General features: G+C 58.6%; 1 protein-coding gene across 1 annotated transcript; it reads left to right on the forward strand.

The window, feature by feature from the left end:
- Positions 1 to 5,767: 5,767 nt before the first annotated feature.
- Positions 5,768 to 15,481, forward strand: SHOX (short stature homeobox). The gene is made up of 5 exons (XM_047765752.1): positions 5,768 to 6,462; positions 9,716 to 9,924; positions 13,689 to 13,746; positions 13,868 to 13,956; positions 15,213 to 15,481. The coding sequence occupies exons 1-5, from the start codon at positions 6,186 to 6,188 to the stop codon at positions 15,456 to 15,458; spliced, it is 879 nt and encodes a 292-aa protein (XP_047621708.1). The 5' UTR covers positions 5,768 to 6,185; the 3' UTR covers positions 15,459 to 15,481.
- Positions 15,482 to 17,644: the final 2,163 nt, after the last annotated feature.

Below are 17,644 nucleotides of genomic sequence, written 5' to 3' on the forward strand. Positions count from 1 at the left end.
TTTTCTAAAGCCCTCGGCGGCCCCGAGCGTAACAGGGAGAAGCCGGTGAGGGGTGAGGGGGCGCCGGCCGGAAGGAGATGGGACTCGAGCTTTCCGCGCCCTCCGCCGAGGCCGTGTGCCAGCACGGAGAACGAAAACCCAAATCCACCCCTAACGTGGATCCTGGGAACATTAATTACCGCAGAAACGGCTCCCTGTGAGCGCGTTAATGTATTCATCGCGAGGAAGAGCCACCCATTGTCTGTTTAGCGGTGGTCTCCAGAAAAAAAGCCGGCCCTCTTTAGCTGTCCTCCGTGGTAAACTCCTTTGCTCCCTGCAAAAATAATGTTTTTCTTCAATAAAACGTAAAGTAACGGTCCCGTGATTAAATCTGAAAGGAAAGAGTTTTAATGTTCACCATATGTTGCAAAGAACATAGCGAGGAAAAAAGAGAGAGAATTCCACAGCAAGCAAATGGCACTCCTTCCTACGAAACGAATTGTGAAAAATGCATTTTTGCATTGAGAATTATTTTAAAACAACCGCCCCCCCCCCCATTCTCAAGCCTGGTGTTTGTCGACAAAGTGAGATGGACTGAATAATAAAAATAAACGGGTGCATTTTCTGGGTGAGGGAGTCCTGGGCAGCACAGAAGCAGCCCACCCTCTAAAGACAAGACAGACCCTTTCCAGCTACACGATCTCCCTTTATTAATATCATAGATGTCCAATTTGTCGGCAGGATCAATCTTATCCATTCACGAGCTGGAGTAACAGAGCCCCAGCGTAATGAAAATCTATCAGCCTCACATTTGAAGCGCGGATGTTTGCGTAAATCAATAAACAGCCCAGGAGAGGGTACCAAAGCGGGTTTCTAAATTTAAAAGGGGGAGGGAGGGAAGGGAGCCCATCTAAGAAAAGTGTTAAGACATCTGTAAAGTCCAGCCCCTCCATCAATCCTTATAAATAGTTAATGTGCGGGGAGGGTGGGTTGTTGTGAAAAAAAACTCCCTCTTCGGTGAACGTGGCCAGCACCCCCTCTGTTCTTTTTATTAATAGAAATTGTCTTTTGAATTATGTGCTGAGAAAGCGGGCCAAGGCTGGGGCATTCCTTGAAATTCGCTTTCTGGGTTTCTTGGGAAGACAGGAGGACCCTGGTTGGGGGACGGCGGCGGCGGGGGCGGGGGGCGGGGGGGGGGGGGGTGCGGGCCGTGGGGCAAATGGAGTGGGCGGACTCCCACCCTCCCAGAGGACCCGCGCCCCAGACAGCAGCAAACGTGCGAATGTTCCTCGGCTGGTAAGAAGCCCAGGGCATGAAATTTGATTGAAAGCAAATAGGTTTGGATCAGAGGAGCTTCGTGTTCCTGGGCTAAACGTGGAACGCGGAGCCCTACCTTTTCAGCATTAAATAAAGCAAATATTGAATATTGGCATATTCATGACTGCCTGTCCCGTGGCTTGGAAAACGCGAGGAAGATGGAGGGTGAGCTGCAGCTGGAGTTCGTTACAATTTACCTACTTCACAGGCAGAAACTCAGATGAGGTTAGAACATCAAAACCCATTGCTGTCCATTTCCTCACGCCAGGCCATGTCCGCCCCTGGGGTCTGCCCCCAGCTACATCCCTTGGGATGTGGGGCCGTGGCTGGGGAGAGGGGACAGCTGTGTCCACAGCCTCTTTTCCTAGGCTTCTGGGGGGCTCCGGGCTGGAGGGCGGTGCCTGGACATCCCAGTTGAATTAGCGGCCCTTCCAGATGGTGGTCCCAGAGTGGATTGAGCAGCTAAGGAGTGTTCCTGCTCCTTGTTTTCTGCGGGTGGGAAGGGACAGAGAAGGGCAGAAAACCCCACAGCCACCACCACCAGCACCACCACCAGCACCCCTGGCCCTGCCTGGTGTGATGCTTCCGGCCAACCTCACACACCCGGAGAGGCCAGCTCAAGCTGTTTCTGCTGCTGGGGACCAGCACGTCAGCTTGGCCTGGGATGGGAGAGGAAGCTGGGAGCCTGAGGGGCTTGTTGGAGGGACTCTAGTCCGGTAGACTCCAGGGGTGCAGCATATCCAGCCCAGGCCTGTGCCTGGGTGGGGGGTGGCGGAATTTCGAGAGCCTGGTGTGGAAGGAGAGTGCCCTGGTTTCTGTGAGCAGCAACTGGCCGGAGGCCCAGGAAAGCCACCCTCCTCTGCCTTGGGGCAGCCTGGGCCTCCTGGGGTGGAGCCCAGAGGATGGGGGCACTTGGAACTGACAGTGGACCCTCCAGCCTCCTTCCCCGGACCAGAGACCCTCCTCCATCCGCAGCTCAAGTCCCCCGGCACTTTTCTTTCCCTTAATTGCATTTTGTGTCTGCGTCTCTTCCCAGATGGACTGGTGCGGGTGGGAGCGTACCAGGCATCCAGGACTCAGCCAGCTGGTCCGCTCAGGTTTCTGGGCAGCGGGGGCATGGGAGGCGGAAGCGTTGTGACGCTCGATGGTGTTGGCGGACCCACGACCCCAGGGAGAGCTCCAGGGTGTGCGTGGAGCTTTTGGTGAAATCTGGCATTGAAACTTCCATTTTCTTCCAGAAACAAGATCCCCCCTCTTCTGCTCTCCACCCTGCCCCAGACTCCTTGCTTTTTTGTAGCTGTTTTTCTCTTTTTTTCTTTTCTTTTCTTTTTTTCATTTTTTTAGGGAAGGAGATAAGCTTTCGTTTCTGTGCACAAAGTTTCCTGAAGCCTGTGGCATCTTTCAGAGGTGGCCAAATGCATTTGCGACATGAAAGCATCTCTCTTCTTTGAAGCAAAGCGGGGATTTTCAGCGCCATCATCTTCGCTCTTCTTGGGCCCCCTGCTCTGGGGAAAATGGGGCTAGAAACTCTGAACAAGAGCCCCTTAGACCTGGGAGGGTCTGAGTCCCTCCCGCCCCTCCAGCCTGTCCTCAGCCCAGCAGAAATGTAAACGTGACATTTCACAAACAGTACCCACCCTGCGGCCTTGGCATGGTCTTGAATTAGCAAAAAGATGTGGTTGAAAAAGTCTTTGCCCAGGCTGAAACGTGGAGATCGATGCACTGCTGTATCTGGGTTTAAGGTGGAGAAAATTCCGGAACCTCGTGGGCCCATGGCCGGGGAGGAGAAGGGGTTCCCAAAAGTTGGGGTGGGGGGAAGGGGCTGTCACTTCTCACATCCAGAGAAAAAGCGTGTGACTTTGTAAAAAGGCTCGTGGGCCCATGGCCGGGGAGGAGAAGGGGTTCCCAAAAGTTGGGGCGGGGGGGAAGGGGCTGTCACTTCTCACATCCAGAGAAAAAGCGTGTGACTTTGTAAAAAGGAGGTTCCCCTCCCTGGTCAGCAACCCTTAGACAAGGCCAGGCCTGGGCACTGGCTGGAGATGTTGGTGGGGCGTGGGGGGGGGGTTGTCGGTGGAAGCTCCAATACTCGGGAGGGATGGGTTATTTTAAAACGATTCACATATACTGGGAGTCAAAATTGGGGCTGCAGTGGAAGGGGCAGTTCTAATTCTCTGGCTGGCCTAAGGGTCTTGAATATCCAGAGTCCCCAGCTGCTGCCCCGTGGGGAGATCCCTGGAAGCCACCAGATGCTGGTCCCATCCGTATGCCCTCCAGAGCGGGGTGCAAGGTCTCGGCCCTTCTTGGGGACATGGGGCCTATCACCTCTTTTCCCTGCAGAGAAGCCTCAGGCCCTCTGTGACCCCAGGGAAGGCTGGGTGTCTGAGGTTGTAGGGGAGGGTGGGGTACGGTCCCCAAGGAGGGGGCAGGCTGCAGGTGGGTGTCCACAGAGGTCCCCAGGAACTCGGCCTCTTCACCTGAGGCTGGAGGAGAGGAGTTGGGGTGAGGTGAGGAAGAGTCACCTACTTCTGGGGATGGCCCCATGGCCCCCTCTCCCGAGACCTGCTCGCCAATGCCCCCGCCCACCTGCCCCAGTCTCTCGTTTCCCAGCCGGTAGCTCTCCGGCTTCTTGCAAAGAGAGTTCACTTGTGGGCAGGGGTCCCCAGACTGAGTCTGGGTGGAAGATGTGCCCTGTGCAGTGAGTGACAGGGGGCCACTCATGAGGGGCTCAGCCTCTGCAAGGATGGTGGGCCTCTGGGCCGCCTCTCGCCCCGCGCATGCCCAGCGCACCCCCGGGGTGCGGCCCTCGGCCTTTCCCCCTCCGACCCGCGAGGCAGCCGCATGCATAATGTATGGGGGCTATTTGTAATTCTGTGTGATATCCGCGCGCCTCCACTTTGATTAGAGGGCCGCGGTGACAAAGACCTGTTTGTCAAGTTGCAAGGGCGTCTTCGCCTTTCGCTTTTGAAGTCCGGGGGAGGCGGCAGCCTCCAAATCCCCCGGCTCTGGCCTCCGCCCCACGCGGGGCAGGGCAGCCAGCCGGGGCCGCGCGGAGAGGCCTGGACGCAGAGCTTCCCCGTTCCCGGAGGATGGATGGAGGGCGGAGAGCAGGAAAAATGAGGGGGGAGAGGTGGAGGAAGCGAGGGAGGGAGAGAGGGAAGGAGGGACCTGAAGAAGGAAGGGAGGGAGGGAAGAAAGGACAGACAGAAGGAAGGAGGAAGGAAGGAAGGGAGGGAGGGAGAGAGGGCTGGCCTGTTTCCACACTGGTCCCCCTCTTCCCCCGCCTCTAGGGCTTTACAGCTCCTCCCCCCGCCCCCCACCGAGGCACCCCGGTGTGAACCCGATCCCAGTCCCAATTTCGGAGGAAACGTTCACCTTCCTTCCCAAGAAGGAAACTACAGTCAGGCTCCAGACGCCGGACACACCGCCGCTGGGGACCGCGGACGGTTCCCCCATCCTGGGGTCTGATTAACCGGCACTGCGGGGGAAGAACTGACTTCAGAAAAGGCCAAGGAAACTCCTCAAAAACCCACAACAGCCCCCTCCACCCTGCACCCCCCCTCCCCCCCGCCAAAAGCCTGGTCCCAACTCCGGCATGGGGCAGGGGTGGGGGTAGGGGTTGGAAGGGGGAGACGAGGGAGAGATGGCAGAAAAAAGAGGGGGATACAGCAAAGTTACTTTATTGGCAGATGGAATTGAGCAGAGAGGGTGACAGGTCTGGTTGCCGGAGTTGCAAAATGAAATTCGTATTGCAGTCGAGAAAAGGTGGCTCCTTCTAAGCACATTGAAAAGTTGCGAGACAGGCAGGATCTGGTTGCGAGCACCGTGGTACAACCAAAAATACCTATAGTTCCCCCCAATAAGTCTCCCAGACACCAGGCTGACAGCTCGGCTCTAAAGGAGGCTGCGTCGGTCCGGCCGAGCGGGATGTGACGCGCGCCCGAGGACCGCTGTGTACAAACCAGTTCTCCCAGCGACCCGCCGGCTTCTTCTCGGCGTCTGGACCACGGCGCTCCGGGCGCTCCTGGCCCGCGGCGTCTGTGTGTCCGGCCTCCGTGGCGCCTGCCTCTCCGAGGTCTGCGAGTCGCTCTGCACCGCCGCCGCCCAGGCTCCGGCGCCCGCGCACGAAGAGGCAGGGGCCCCTTCCTCTCCCTTTCCGGGTCTCCGGGCTGTTCTCCCCAATCAGGCCGCGCGCACCTGCGCCACCCGTTCGCCCTGCGGGCCGCAGCGGCGGGTCCAGCCCGCAGTTCCATCGCGTCTCCAATTTGGAGTCAACCCTGCTCTGCGATGGCGCGTCACCGCCGCCCGGGTCCCCTCGGCGGAGTCTCCGCACGGCCACGCCGGGTCCCATCCGGCGAGGATACCATTCGAGGCGCGAGGAGGCTGCGCTCCTCCCGGTGTCCGCCGGCAAGGACGTCCTTGCGAGCTCTAAACTCCTCCTCGAGTTTCGTTTCCGCCAGCCGTTGAGAGAATGCCCATACCTGTTTGGGGCGCCGGCGCCTGCGCCCGCTCGCGCGCGCGCGCCCTCTCTCCCCTCTCTCCCCCTTCAAAAACTTGATCTTTACCTCTCCACACCAAGGTGCACAGACGCCAAACAGTGATGAAATGAAAAGAAAGCCAATTGCCGGACTGGAGGTGGGGGAGAGATAGCGTCTCTGCGTGCACCCGCCGCCGAGCCGGGAGCTGTAATTGCAGCAGACAGGGAGCGCTGGGGGTTGGGCGGAGGTGGCCGTGTATAAATAGTGAGATCTCAAATTGAAAGGCATAAATAACAGCAGGAGGGATCTCACCCTTACACGGACGGTCCTCTCCGCGCGGGAGGCGTGCGGACCACAGCCCGGCTCCCAGCCAGCCCCGCCGAGCCCCGCGGACCCCCTCAGCCCCCGGCAGCCATGGAGGAGCTGACGGCTTTTGTATCCAAATCTTTTGACCAGAAAAGCAAAGAGAGCAGCGGCGGCGGCGGCGGCGGCGGAGGCAAGAAGGACTCCATCACGTACAGGGAAGTTTTGGAGAGCGGACTGGCCCGCTCGCGGGAGCTGGGGGGCTCGGATTCCAACCTCCAGGACATAACGGAGGGCAGCGGCCACTGTCCGGTGCATCTCTTTAAGGACCACGTGGACAACGACAAGGACAAACTGAAAGAGTTCGGCACGGGGAGGGCTGCGGAAGGTAAGCTCTCGGGACTCTGGGTCCGGGCCCCTCCCGGGGACCACGGCGCCTCCTCGCCACCGAGCCTGGCCGCCTGCCCCTCGCCCCACGCGCGGGGCGGCCCCGGGCGCCGCGGCTTGCTCTCGATTCGACCGCAAACTCTGAATGTACAGCCACGGCTCAGACAGAGAGGCCCCGGCAATCCATGGCCGGTCGTTTCGAGGAAAGGAGACAAACGGGCTTCGGGAGTATTCGGCGGGAGAGGCGGGGAGGCAGGGAAGGAGGCGGGCAGGGGAAGCGAGGATGGGCAGCGGCTGGGGCCGCGCGCTGCCCGCGGATCCCTTCCCAGGGCGTTGGTGCCGGGCCCCGCAGCGGGAACTTTCCCGGGTTGAGGGGGATCCGGGAGGAACGGGTTTGTAACCCGAGGCCGGCTGTAAGGCTGCCGGGCGCGGGCAGGTCTGCTTGCCCTTCCTTCTAATATCCTCTCCCACGGCTGCAGGGAGATCCACTTGCATCTCCGCCGGCGCCCACCGCCTGCAGGCTGCCCCAGCTCGACGTGGGCAGCGTGGAGCACCGCGCTGGCCCGCGATCGGGGAGGCGCCGCGAGCCGCTTTCACCTATGTCCCCCATCCTGCGCCCCTGAGTACTATTTCCTCTTAGGGAAAACTTTCGCCTTGAACCTTGGGACTTGATCTTGGCTGAGGCGGGACTGTAAATTAAAACCGGCCCCGCGCCTGCAGGTGGTCAGGGTCTGCACGGGGTAGAAGGGCCCCGGGGAAGCTAGTGGCCACGCGCATGGGCCGCCCTACCCCAGGGCGTCAAGGCGCAGCTGGCCCTCCTGCAGGCCAACAGCGTCCTGGGCCTCCTTCTGCTGCTTTTCCCGAAATCTCCCCAGCGTGCGCAAGGTTGTTGAATTCGGGAAAAGGCAGATTTATAAGGGTTCCCCCAGCGGGGCAGGGGTGGTCCCACCCGGGGTGGGGGGGGGGGAAGAGCTGTACAAACAGAGCAACCAACAGCTATAAATCAGGACTGAAACTGGCTGGATTTCTCAGGGGGCACCACTTGAAAGTGTATGAAGATCTGTGCCTGATGCCACAGAGGGGAACCTCGGAAGCTTTGGCTCCTGGGTCCTGTTTCACTCCCCATCAGCCTTCCGAGGGTCCAGAATGGACAGATGCTTCTCTTCCAGGAAGCCCATGTCCCCTGGTCTTGTGGCCCTTAAGCTGTGGCAGCAGGGTCCAGGTGTGCTGGCCCTGCAGCTCAGCAGATGACCCAGACATCTTCCAGAGGCCTCAACCTCGTAGAAGCAGAGAGCTGGCAGCCCGGGCAGCTTGGGCCTGGCCTGCCCGGCTCACCCCTTGGTGAGGCCTGGGGCACCTGGCTCTGTGCTTCCTGTGAGGAGAGTTTCCTTTGAAGACACAGCTGTCAGCTGTCAGGGCCTACAGTTGACCTCCCAGGGCTCTGGGTGCTGGGTTCCCCTGCCATCAGAAGAGGCCGAGGCCCCTTCTCTCACCCCAGCAGCTGAGGGGCCGGATCCAAAAAAAAAACGGCCCTGGGGAGATAAGCAGATCCAGGCCTTTTCGAAACAGAGAGGGAAGCGAGGCAGCAGAGGGGCTGGAAAACCCCAGCTGCACCTTCTCCTCCTCTGGGTGTGCAGAACCCACCAAGGACTGAGCCCATGGGAGATGTGTGGCTCCAGAGTAATGCGGTGTCTTGGGCACCCGAGCAGCGTGTCCTGCTGAGCCGTGCGCTGGAGCCGGTGGGCTTTCCAGAGTCTGCTGTGGGTTCTGGAGGACTTTGAAGGGCAGCTTCTCGGCTGGTATCAATCCCTCAGGTCCAGACTTAAGAAAGCTGAAGGGGAAGCAGAGTTGGGGGCTCTGGGAAAGGACTGACGGTTGGGGAGACACAGGGTACCCTTGGAAATGCATTTCTTTCTGGTGGTGAGGGGGATTTGAAATCCCAGTTGGAGTTGAGAGCTCAGGGCTCAGAAGCCTGGAGGAGAGACTTTTAGGCAGACTCAGGACTCGGGTTCCGCTGTTGGGCTCAGGGACCCTGTGGGGAGGCGGGTGTCAGCGTTTCCTCCTGGCCACACAGAAGGTTTGGGGTTTCCCGCTCTGCAAGCTTCTGGGCTTTGGCCGAGGGGCTTCTGCGGTACTTCCGGGCCCTTTCAGAACTCGTGGGACCCAAGCCTCCTGGGCTCTGGACTCCTGAGGGGCGGCCTCTTCTTGACACACAAGGGGACATTTGGAGGGCAAGAGGGGACATCTAGGAGGGCACGGGGTCCTGAGGTGGGGAGAAACAGCACCAGAAAACGCCAAGGCTGCTGAAATACAGCTCTCACCGAGGGGCCAGCTTTTATTTTAAATCTGAGCTTGGTGAGGGGCTGTGTTTCCTAAAGGTGAGAAGGAGAAGTTGCCAGGTTAGAATTTCTTAAATCCTGACTTTATTGCCTGACACCCTACCGGCTTCCCCAGCAAATACAGGCGCTTTCATAATTTTTGGATGCAAGAAAAGTGCCACTCTTGGCATCCTGGTAGGGCACGAGAATATGTGTCCAAGACACCAAGGGACAGACCAGGTAGCCAAAGGACTCTGCTGTCGCACACATCCCCAGCCGTCACCCAGGTGCACGTTAAGACATGGCTTCACTGTCTGGGTCATAAAGAGACCTGAGTCGGCAGACAACCAGCTCCACGTTGTCCTGAGGGAGGCTCCGGCCCGGCTGGCGCGGCCTTGTCCTCCTGCGCTGCAGGCGGGGACAGTGGATGTCCTGGGCCAGGGCCGTAGCGGGCCTGGGCTTTCCCTGCGCCCTCCGCAGGCGCGCCGCCACGGACCCCACACTTGAGCGATTCTGCTTAAGCTTCTTTGACTTAATAATATTTAACACTCTACTTCCCTTAAAAAAAAAAGAGAGAGAGAGAGAGAGAGGAAGAGAGAGAGGGAGAAAGAGAGAGGGAGAGGTTAGGCTATGTCAATATATCAACAGAGGCGAAGTGGGTAATTGAGGAAAGTATTCAGAGATTAGGCCAAGGAACACGGCCGCCGAGGCGCCGGTGCCGAGTTATTATGAAAGAGCGCGTCTTTCCCCCAAGTTTGCCGTATCGACTTGACGCATCTTTGCGTCCGGGCTCGTGGGCCACTGAGGCCCCTCCGCCGCGGGCACACACAGGCTTTCCCCTCGCACGAGCCGGGAGAGGCGGGAGCGGGTGCAGGGGCTCCGGGGCCGGACGGGGGCCTCGGGGCCTCAGAGCTGTGCCCTCGGCCCCGCTCGCAGGTATTTACGACTGCAAGGACAAGCGCGAGGACGTGAAGTCGGAGGACGAGGACGGGCAGACGAAGCTGAAGCAGCGGCGCAGCCGCACCAACTTCACGCTGGAGCAGCTGAACGAGCTGGAGCGGCTCTTCGACGAGACGCACTACCCCGACGCCTTCATGCGCGAGGAGCTCAGCCAGCGCCTGGGGCTCTCCGAGGCGCGCGTGCAGGTGAGACCACCGCCGGGCAGGGACACCCGAGGCGCGCCCCCCTGGCTCGGCCGCCGCGCCCTTCCCGGAGCGGGGATACGCGCGGGGCGGGCTGGACCCCGGCCTTTCGAGGGCGCCCCGGGGCCTGGCGAGTCGGGTCGTTAGCGCCTTGCCCGGCAGGCTTGCCCTCCACCTCCAGCTCATCAGGAATTTTGTTCTCTTCTTCCCAATGACTCGGTTCTCCTCCCCGCTCTTCGCCAGCCCCCCACCTTCCACTCCAGGGAGAGGCAAGCTGGGGAGGGGAGGCGAGGGGCTGGGGTTGGGGCGGGGGCGGGGGGGGCGTCTCGCACACTCGGCGGCGTCTGGATGAGCGCCGCTGCTGCCCGCGCGGGGCCGGATTAGCCCAGGCGCGGGGCAGGGGGGCTCGAGGGCTAGGGGGACACGCGGGCGCATGAATTCGTGATGCCCATCTGGCGAGCCACCGTCCGCGGGGGCCCTGGGTGTGCGCCCGCACGTGCGCTGAGAAGGGACGCTCCTGTGAGCCTTTCTGGGGCTTTGTCAAGGAGAAGTTAAGTGTATTCATTTATTTATGGGGGAGGGGAGCAGAGGTTCCCTCAAAGTCCTCTCCTCCAGGTCCTGCAGACCTCTCCCGGAGGTCCGGCCTCGGGCTCTGCTGGGCGTCCCGTTGGTTTTGACGGTTCTGGGCAGGACAGCAGGGCCAAGGAGAGAAGGAAAAGGGGTCAGGGTCTCAGGGGACTGGTTATTTAAATAAATGGAATTAGTGTTGCCGACGGGGGAGGGGCACGTGTAAAGCCAGGGCTTGGAAGGAACGGGGTGTCTTCTTGATAAAGGGTTAACCTAGTTAAACACAGCTTCGCCCGGCTTGACTGATGAAGTGGAAACACAGAAAGCGTTCTACGGATAGTGTTTTATGAAATCCTTAATTGGGGGGGGGGAGCTGTTTGCCCCCTTGCTCCTTTCCTCCTTCCCGGTTGCAGCAACAAAAAACCAACCAACCAACCAAACAAACAAAACAAAAAACAACAACAACAAAAAAAAAACCGATGACTTCAGAGGAAGTGTCATGCGTCTCCGAGTGTGTCCAGAATTCTCAGCTGCAGTGGTGCCCAGACCATCCTGCTTTGCTGGGACCACGGGCAGAACAGCCCTGAGGACTGTCCCCCAGTCCCCAGGCATCTGTGGCCAGGGCAGGGGTGGGCAGGCAGGCTGACCACCTTTCTCCCGAAAGATGGATGGGGCTGCACCATATAAATTAATGAAAAGATTAAACTTTCGCTGAAGGGGACATCAACTTTTATGTCATCTCACAGTCCTTCTGCCTGTATTATCTCCAGGCCTTGATGTACTGTTTCTATAAAAATAAATTACTTGTAATTTAATTCCACACTATTTCTTTCAGTAGTCTATTACTGGATAGCACCTTAGCAGGAGGCGGTTGGCAGAAAATTGGTTCTTGGGTGGCTACAGATCTTGAGAAAGGCCCTAAAATAAAAGGGGGTGGGGAAACGGAGTGCCTATCGATCCAGAGGTGAATTAAAACTTAACGACTGTAAATAATAATAAAAATAAACGTGGGAATAGAAGAAAAAGAAGTAATTTCCTATTGGCCACGGAGAAAAGACTCCTATAGTAAAGAGAAGCCAGAAAGTCCTCATAACAGCCAATTCGTTAAAATGTGCACCCCGGTCAGTTGTGCAGAAGTCAGGGGGGCTGCGGGAGGGAAAATAAAGCGGAGGCAGGAAGAGATGAAAATGCAGTAGATTTTAATCCTTCTCTGAACCTTTTGGTAATCCTTTTCAGTACAGCCTGTCCTGTGTCGTTCAAGGATAGAGTTTCAATTTAGTGTGGAAATTTGCTGTAAATAAATTGGGGACCCTTTGGAAGCTGGTCCTTATTAACCTTTTATTTTTAGTGTTGTAGTGGAAACTCACATCACACAGCTGTCAGGGTTATAATCGAAAGTTATGAGACCGCGGTGAGGAGCGGGCGGTAATTTAATTACAACAAATATCTTTGGGTTTATGGCGCAGAGCTAAATTAAATGTCATTATTCACTGTCTGTAATGGAAATCAAAAGGAAATCAGATTACAGCATTTGTGAAAGAAATCAGCGACTGCTCCTTAATGAAGAAATAACTGTCTAAACCACTGTAGTACAGCTTCCTTACCATATTCACGACTAATTGGAATTGATTGTGAATCACCCCAAGACTGATGGATTATCACAGAACGCAGTGGCTAATTCATCACTTTTATTCTCCATAATCTTTTTTTTTTTCCCCCTTTCCCCTCGCTGAAGAGAAAGTGAGCTTGCTTTCTGGATTTAAATAGGATTCTGTTTTTGAAAAATGCCTTGGGGTGGGGGTGGGGGTAGGACGTGCCCATTTGGCTCTGCTCTGGGTCCGGGGCGGGGGCGGGCCGTAAGGAGAGGGAGGCATTCAGGTCCGAAAGGGGTCCACTGGGACCTCCGGCTTGGGTGGGGGGGCTCCCGCGTGGGGGTGCCATGTGGGGGGAGAAGACTGTGAGTGCAGGCTTTGGAAATGCAGTAAAGCTCAGCGAATCTCCGCTTGGAGCGGCACGGTTTGGGGAAGTACCATGGGGGGGAGACTGCCTCAGTTTGTCAGGCTCCCTGCAGCCTGGCTGGGGGGGTGAGCTTTCGAACCTTCTGGAAAGACAATCCCGCCATTGGCCCATGGCTCAGTCTTGGATAGAAAACTGTCCTGTCAGAGCCTGCGATGGAAAAGTTGAGCTTTCAATCTCCTGGGTGGGGTGGAGAGTGGACGACAGGAAGGCTCTCTCGGTGCTAGTGATTCTGCACGGTCAGCCAGTGACCATCTTGGGGTGGGGGAGGGAGGAGGGAGGCATCTGTGGCCTCCGTGGCCCTCGGGCCCTTTGGAGGAGAGGGGAGTGTGCGTTGGGGGGGGGGGCGCTTTGCACCCAAAGCTTGCAATCAGGCCTGTGAAGCTGGCTGGGCTGGGCAGGGCCCAACCCCCTTTCCTGCCCGACCCCTGGAGAGAGCACCCAAAGAATGAGATGTCCTTAGGAGGCCGGTGCCTGCAGTGACAGAGTACACATTTTTGGGGTGTGCCTGGTCTTTAGGACATTCCTGGCTCTGTAGTAGTAAAGGGGACCCCAGGCTTCCAGGGAGCACACGGAAGATATGGACATTTCTAGACTCAGGAGGGCATCCGGAGCCTGACCGGGGAGGAGGCCGGATTTGGAGTTGTCTATGCACCTGTGCCCTCCCTCTTCATGTGCTGCCAAGGTCCAGAAGGCAAGACGTGAGGGCGGAAGGTCAGCTTCTACCAGAGCCCCACAGGGTGGTGGGGGAAATTTCTACACTGAGCCCTCTGGGACATCCGAGGACTCGCATACTCGCATTAGATGTGAGAGTGGGAGTTCCCTAGTGGCTCAGAGGGTTAGGGATACAACATTGCCCCTGCTGTGCCTCCAGCCACTGCTGTGGTGTGGGTTCGATCCCTGGCTAGGGAACTTCTGCTTGCCAAGGGTGCAGTGCAGAGAAAAAAAAAAAAGGACGGGTGCATGTTGACTTAGAGGGCAGTGAAGACAGTCCCAGCTCCTGGCAGCCATTTCCGGGGTGCTGGGGTCGGAGAGAGAGAGAGGGGTCCAAGGCAGGGAGGAGCCAGCTCTTTGAGCAATGGCTCCCCGAGACCCCTGCACTGACTCTGGCATCTGGAAAGAAGGCCTTGCTCCCTGAGGCCGGGCGGGCTCACCAGGTGCACGTCTGTCCGTTCTGTTCCCAGGTTTGGTTCCAGAACCGGAGGGCCAAGTGCAGAAAGCAAGAGAACCAGATGCACAAAGGTAGGTGAGGGGCCGGCCAGGCGGCGGGGGAGCTGGGCTGGCGGCCACGGAGCTGGGGCGGGCCCACCCCAGGCGTTGGGAGGAGGCGCGGGGTACACGCCTCCTGTGTTTGCTCCCGCAGGCGTTATCCTGGGCACCGCCAGCCACCTGGACGCCTGCAGGGTGGCTCCCTACGTGAACATGGGCGCGCTGAGGATGCCTTTCCAACAGGTAGCTCGTTTTTTTCATTGCTTCCGAAGAACCGAACGGGGCCGCGGCCTCCCCGCCGAGCTGGCGTCCTGCCTCCGCGGGCTCTTCCCGCCCTCGCCGAAGAAAGGAGGCCGCTTTTACAAGGGGGACATTTATAAACCCGCTGGCACGCAGTAACTTCACGCCGTAAAACTCCCAGGGTTCCCTTGGGGAGGGCTAGGACATAAACCCAAACACAATTGCACAAAAGTCGGAGGGGAAAAAAATCCCACCCACCGGGGAACCACCCACTCGCTGGCCGCCTGGGAAGCTCTGGGAGGAGGGTTTGCTCCGGCTTGAGTGTGAGGACCCACGTCAACCCCCAGCCCTGCGCCCCAGTTTGCTCAGGGCTTCTCAGGGGGTTCTGCGCCCCTCCTGGACCTGGGCCTTGCCTTGCATGCCTCACCGTGGGGGCATCTGCCCAGCCTGGAGCAGAGTAGGGCGGCGGGCTAGAGCCCCGTAGCCTCAGGACTCCGCTGGGGGAGGCCCAGCTTGGGGGCGTGGCATGCCCCCCCCGCAGGGCGGAGGCGTGGCCGTCAGGCACAGCACCTTTGCTCCTACCTGCAGGCCCTCATTTGCATGGGGACTCAGGTTCGCTGAGGGGCGCGAGGTCTGGTGGGTCTGGTTCTTGCCTGGAGAGGTCAGGTAGCTGTGACACCATGGTGATGGGGGAGGGGTTGGCCCAGCCACCTGCTCTCAGACTCAGGGCTCCCGAGACTGAAGAGGGTCCAGGGCCGCCGTGCACAGGGAGGAGCCTGCACCCCGCTGCCTCGGATCCTCACCTACCTGGCTGGGCCCATCTTCCATCCCCCAGCCGCTTTCCCCAGGGCAGGGTGGCCCCTCGGCATCGCAGGAACAGCTGCCCCAACGTGGAGTCAGCCTAGGTCCAAGTGAAATTAGGCTGTGCGAGCCCGTAGGTGGGGATGTGCTTCTGGAAGGTTCGGGATTCTGGGTCCGTGGGAGTGGTTGTGGGGGAGGCTGAAACGCGTCAAAGAATGAAAGGTGGATCTGGGCAGGAAGAGGTGCCAGCTGTAGACAGCCAGACGCTCCCCAGGACGCGGGCGCAGGGATCTGGTTCCCCAGATCTGGTTCTGTCCGAAGGGGCCAGGGACCTCGCCCGCACACCGGGTGTCCAGAGGACAGTGCGCGGTGGTGTCCGCGGGAGAGGAGGCGCCCTCGGGGTCTTGGGACGGGAAACCCCCTTAGAAGCGGAGTCCGCAATGTGTCTGTCCCGGCAGGTCCAGGCGCAGCTGCAGCTGGAAGGCGTGGCGCACGCTCACCCGCACCTGCACCCGCACCTGGCGGCTCATGCGCCCTACCTGATGTTCCCGCCGCCGCCCTTTGGGCTGCCCATCGCGTCCCTGGCCGAGTCGGCCTCGGCGGCCGCCGTGGTGGCCGCCGCCGCCAAGAGCAACAGCAAGAACTCCAGTATCGCCGACCTGCGGCTGAAGGCACGCAAGCACGCGGAGGCCTTGGGGCTCTGACCCGCCGCCCGGCTCCGCCCCCCACCCGGCTCCGCCACCCCGTCCGCGCTGCGCCCCGCATTCTCGCCTCCGACGGCCGCACGGACTCCCCAGAGCAAGGGCGCAGAGGCCTCCCCGCCCGGGGCAGCCCCGGGGGCCCCGGCCGGCCTAGAGAGGGGGCGGCCCGGGACCGCACGACCCCGCCCGACCCTCACAGAGTCTGTGCCGCAGAGAGCGCAGGCAACGGTGGGACTACCCAACCCAGCCCTGGACCTCGGCCTCCGACCCTGGGCCACGTGCCCCACCCCGTCGCTTCCTCTGCTGCCAGCGTTCCCACCCTGTGCATGCGGCCTCCTCCGCGCCTTTCCGAGATCTTCGAGCCTGTTAAACAGAAGGGTCTGGGGCTGGTCTCCTCTCAAGACGCCGAGGCTTGGATACCAACAAGTTCATTCACTGCCACGAACTTCATGACATCCGAGGAGCCGCAGGACCCGTGTGGATTTCGACGCGGGTTGTTGCATCGGAGGCAGGGGCTCCGCTCGGCCACCCACCCCCACCCCCCAAGGCAGCAATAACGGAAACGAGTCTGACGACCTCACCAAGGTGGTGGTGGGGGGGGGACCCTCAGTGTCCGGAGTTGTGACCTTCCTGGGGGCCTGGCCTGCCATCTTCATGCGAACGGTTGGCCCCAAAGCACCGGGTGGAGGATTCCTTGTGCCATAGAACAGGCAACGTTATCACGTTTCCAGTCTAGGATTCCCGAATTGACTTTTTTTTTTTTTTGGCTGTTTTATTGAATTCAGATGCAAAGGGACACGGGGCACGTGGTTTTAAGGTATAATCCTGATGCAGCATCCGTGCTAGTGACATGCAATTAAGTGCAGTAAAGTGCAATATTGTAAATATTATAGATTTAAAAAAAAAAAAAAACTTAGCTGTGCACTCTTGACCCGTCGGCTTCGGACTTCAAAGGTCCTTATCTCCTCCTGCATGCTGCGGGCCCAGGGCCAGGATGACCTGGGTGGGGAGCGCTGGGGCCTCGTGGATGTGTGTGACGTGGGACGGAGCAGGATGGGGGGGTGGCGACAGGACGAGAGGGTGGTGGCTGAGCTGCTTCTGGGAAGCGAAGCGCCTGGGACAGGTCCTTCAGGCCATGAGTTTGAAGACAATGTTTCCTAGTAGGGTACCACTTTCAGTTTTTCTTTCTTCTTCTTTTTTTTTTCCCTTCCTTCTTGTGCGTGGGTCTCCCCTCCCCCATCCCGTGAACACCAGATGGAAACTGGGCTGAACAGCTGGCGTGAAAGTGGGGAAAGTGGCTTGAACAGGAAGAAACCAAAGTGTTGGAGGTCCCCAGCTGTGCTTTGCATGTGCTGTGTGGCGTTGGGGGGCCGTGCACCCTTGCTGGGAGGGCTACCTCAAAAACGTGCATCTCTGTTTTATTTTTGTTTGTTTGTTTGTTCGTTTTTGTCAAAAACCAGGCCTGCCCAGGCAACCATGCCGTTTCCTGAAGTGCCAGGGTCCGCTCTCTTTCCAAAATGCTTTTTAATCTTTTGCCGACTCTTTCCCCTCAGCCCTGATTGAGGTACGTTTCTTGAAGAAAAGAAAAAAACAAACGAACACAGTTTTCCTTCCGTGTAAGGGACTCTGTTCTCCCTTTGCACTGACCTGAAATGTAGTTTCCGTTCTATGCTCAGAAACTCTTTTAATCAAAAGGCCCCTTCAACATTTTTTTTTCTAATTTTGCAATTTTAGTACAGCTCTGCAATGAGCAAGTGAGTCAGAGAAAGATTTTAAAATCACGTGCACCCCCCCCATATTCATGGAATTATGGAATTTGCCTCATACGTGCAGTTCTGCTTTTAAACAGCTGTGAATTTTAAAAGGTCCCCACCTAAGATGGAACGTTACATTTTCAAAAGTGCACGTCGGATCCATTTCACAGGAGCCGCCTTCATCTTCCAGTTTAATGCTGGGCAGCCTTGGAGGTGTGACGTATTCATTTCTATTCTTTTAAAGGTTTCCCATCCTTTGTATCTAAGCGCAGCCCTGTGCCACCACCCCCTCCTAAGGGGAGACTCTGTCCAGGCCAGCAGAAAGGCGGGAAGGTGGTCCAGGCCGAATCTGAGGTTGTAACGTAGAGCCGCCCACTGTCAGCCCAGCGGGGAGGCTGCTGGCCGCCAAGGCCCGCTGGATGGGGTCACCTCATC

The sequence above is a fragment of the Phacochoerus africanus genome, chromosome X (assembly GCF_016906955.1).
Source record: "Phacochoerus africanus isolate WHEZ1 chromosome X, ROS_Pafr_v1, whole genome shotgun sequence".
In the NCBI taxonomy this organism is placed as follows: domain Eukaryota; kingdom Metazoa; phylum Chordata; class Mammalia; order Artiodactyla; family Suidae; genus Phacochoerus; species Phacochoerus africanus.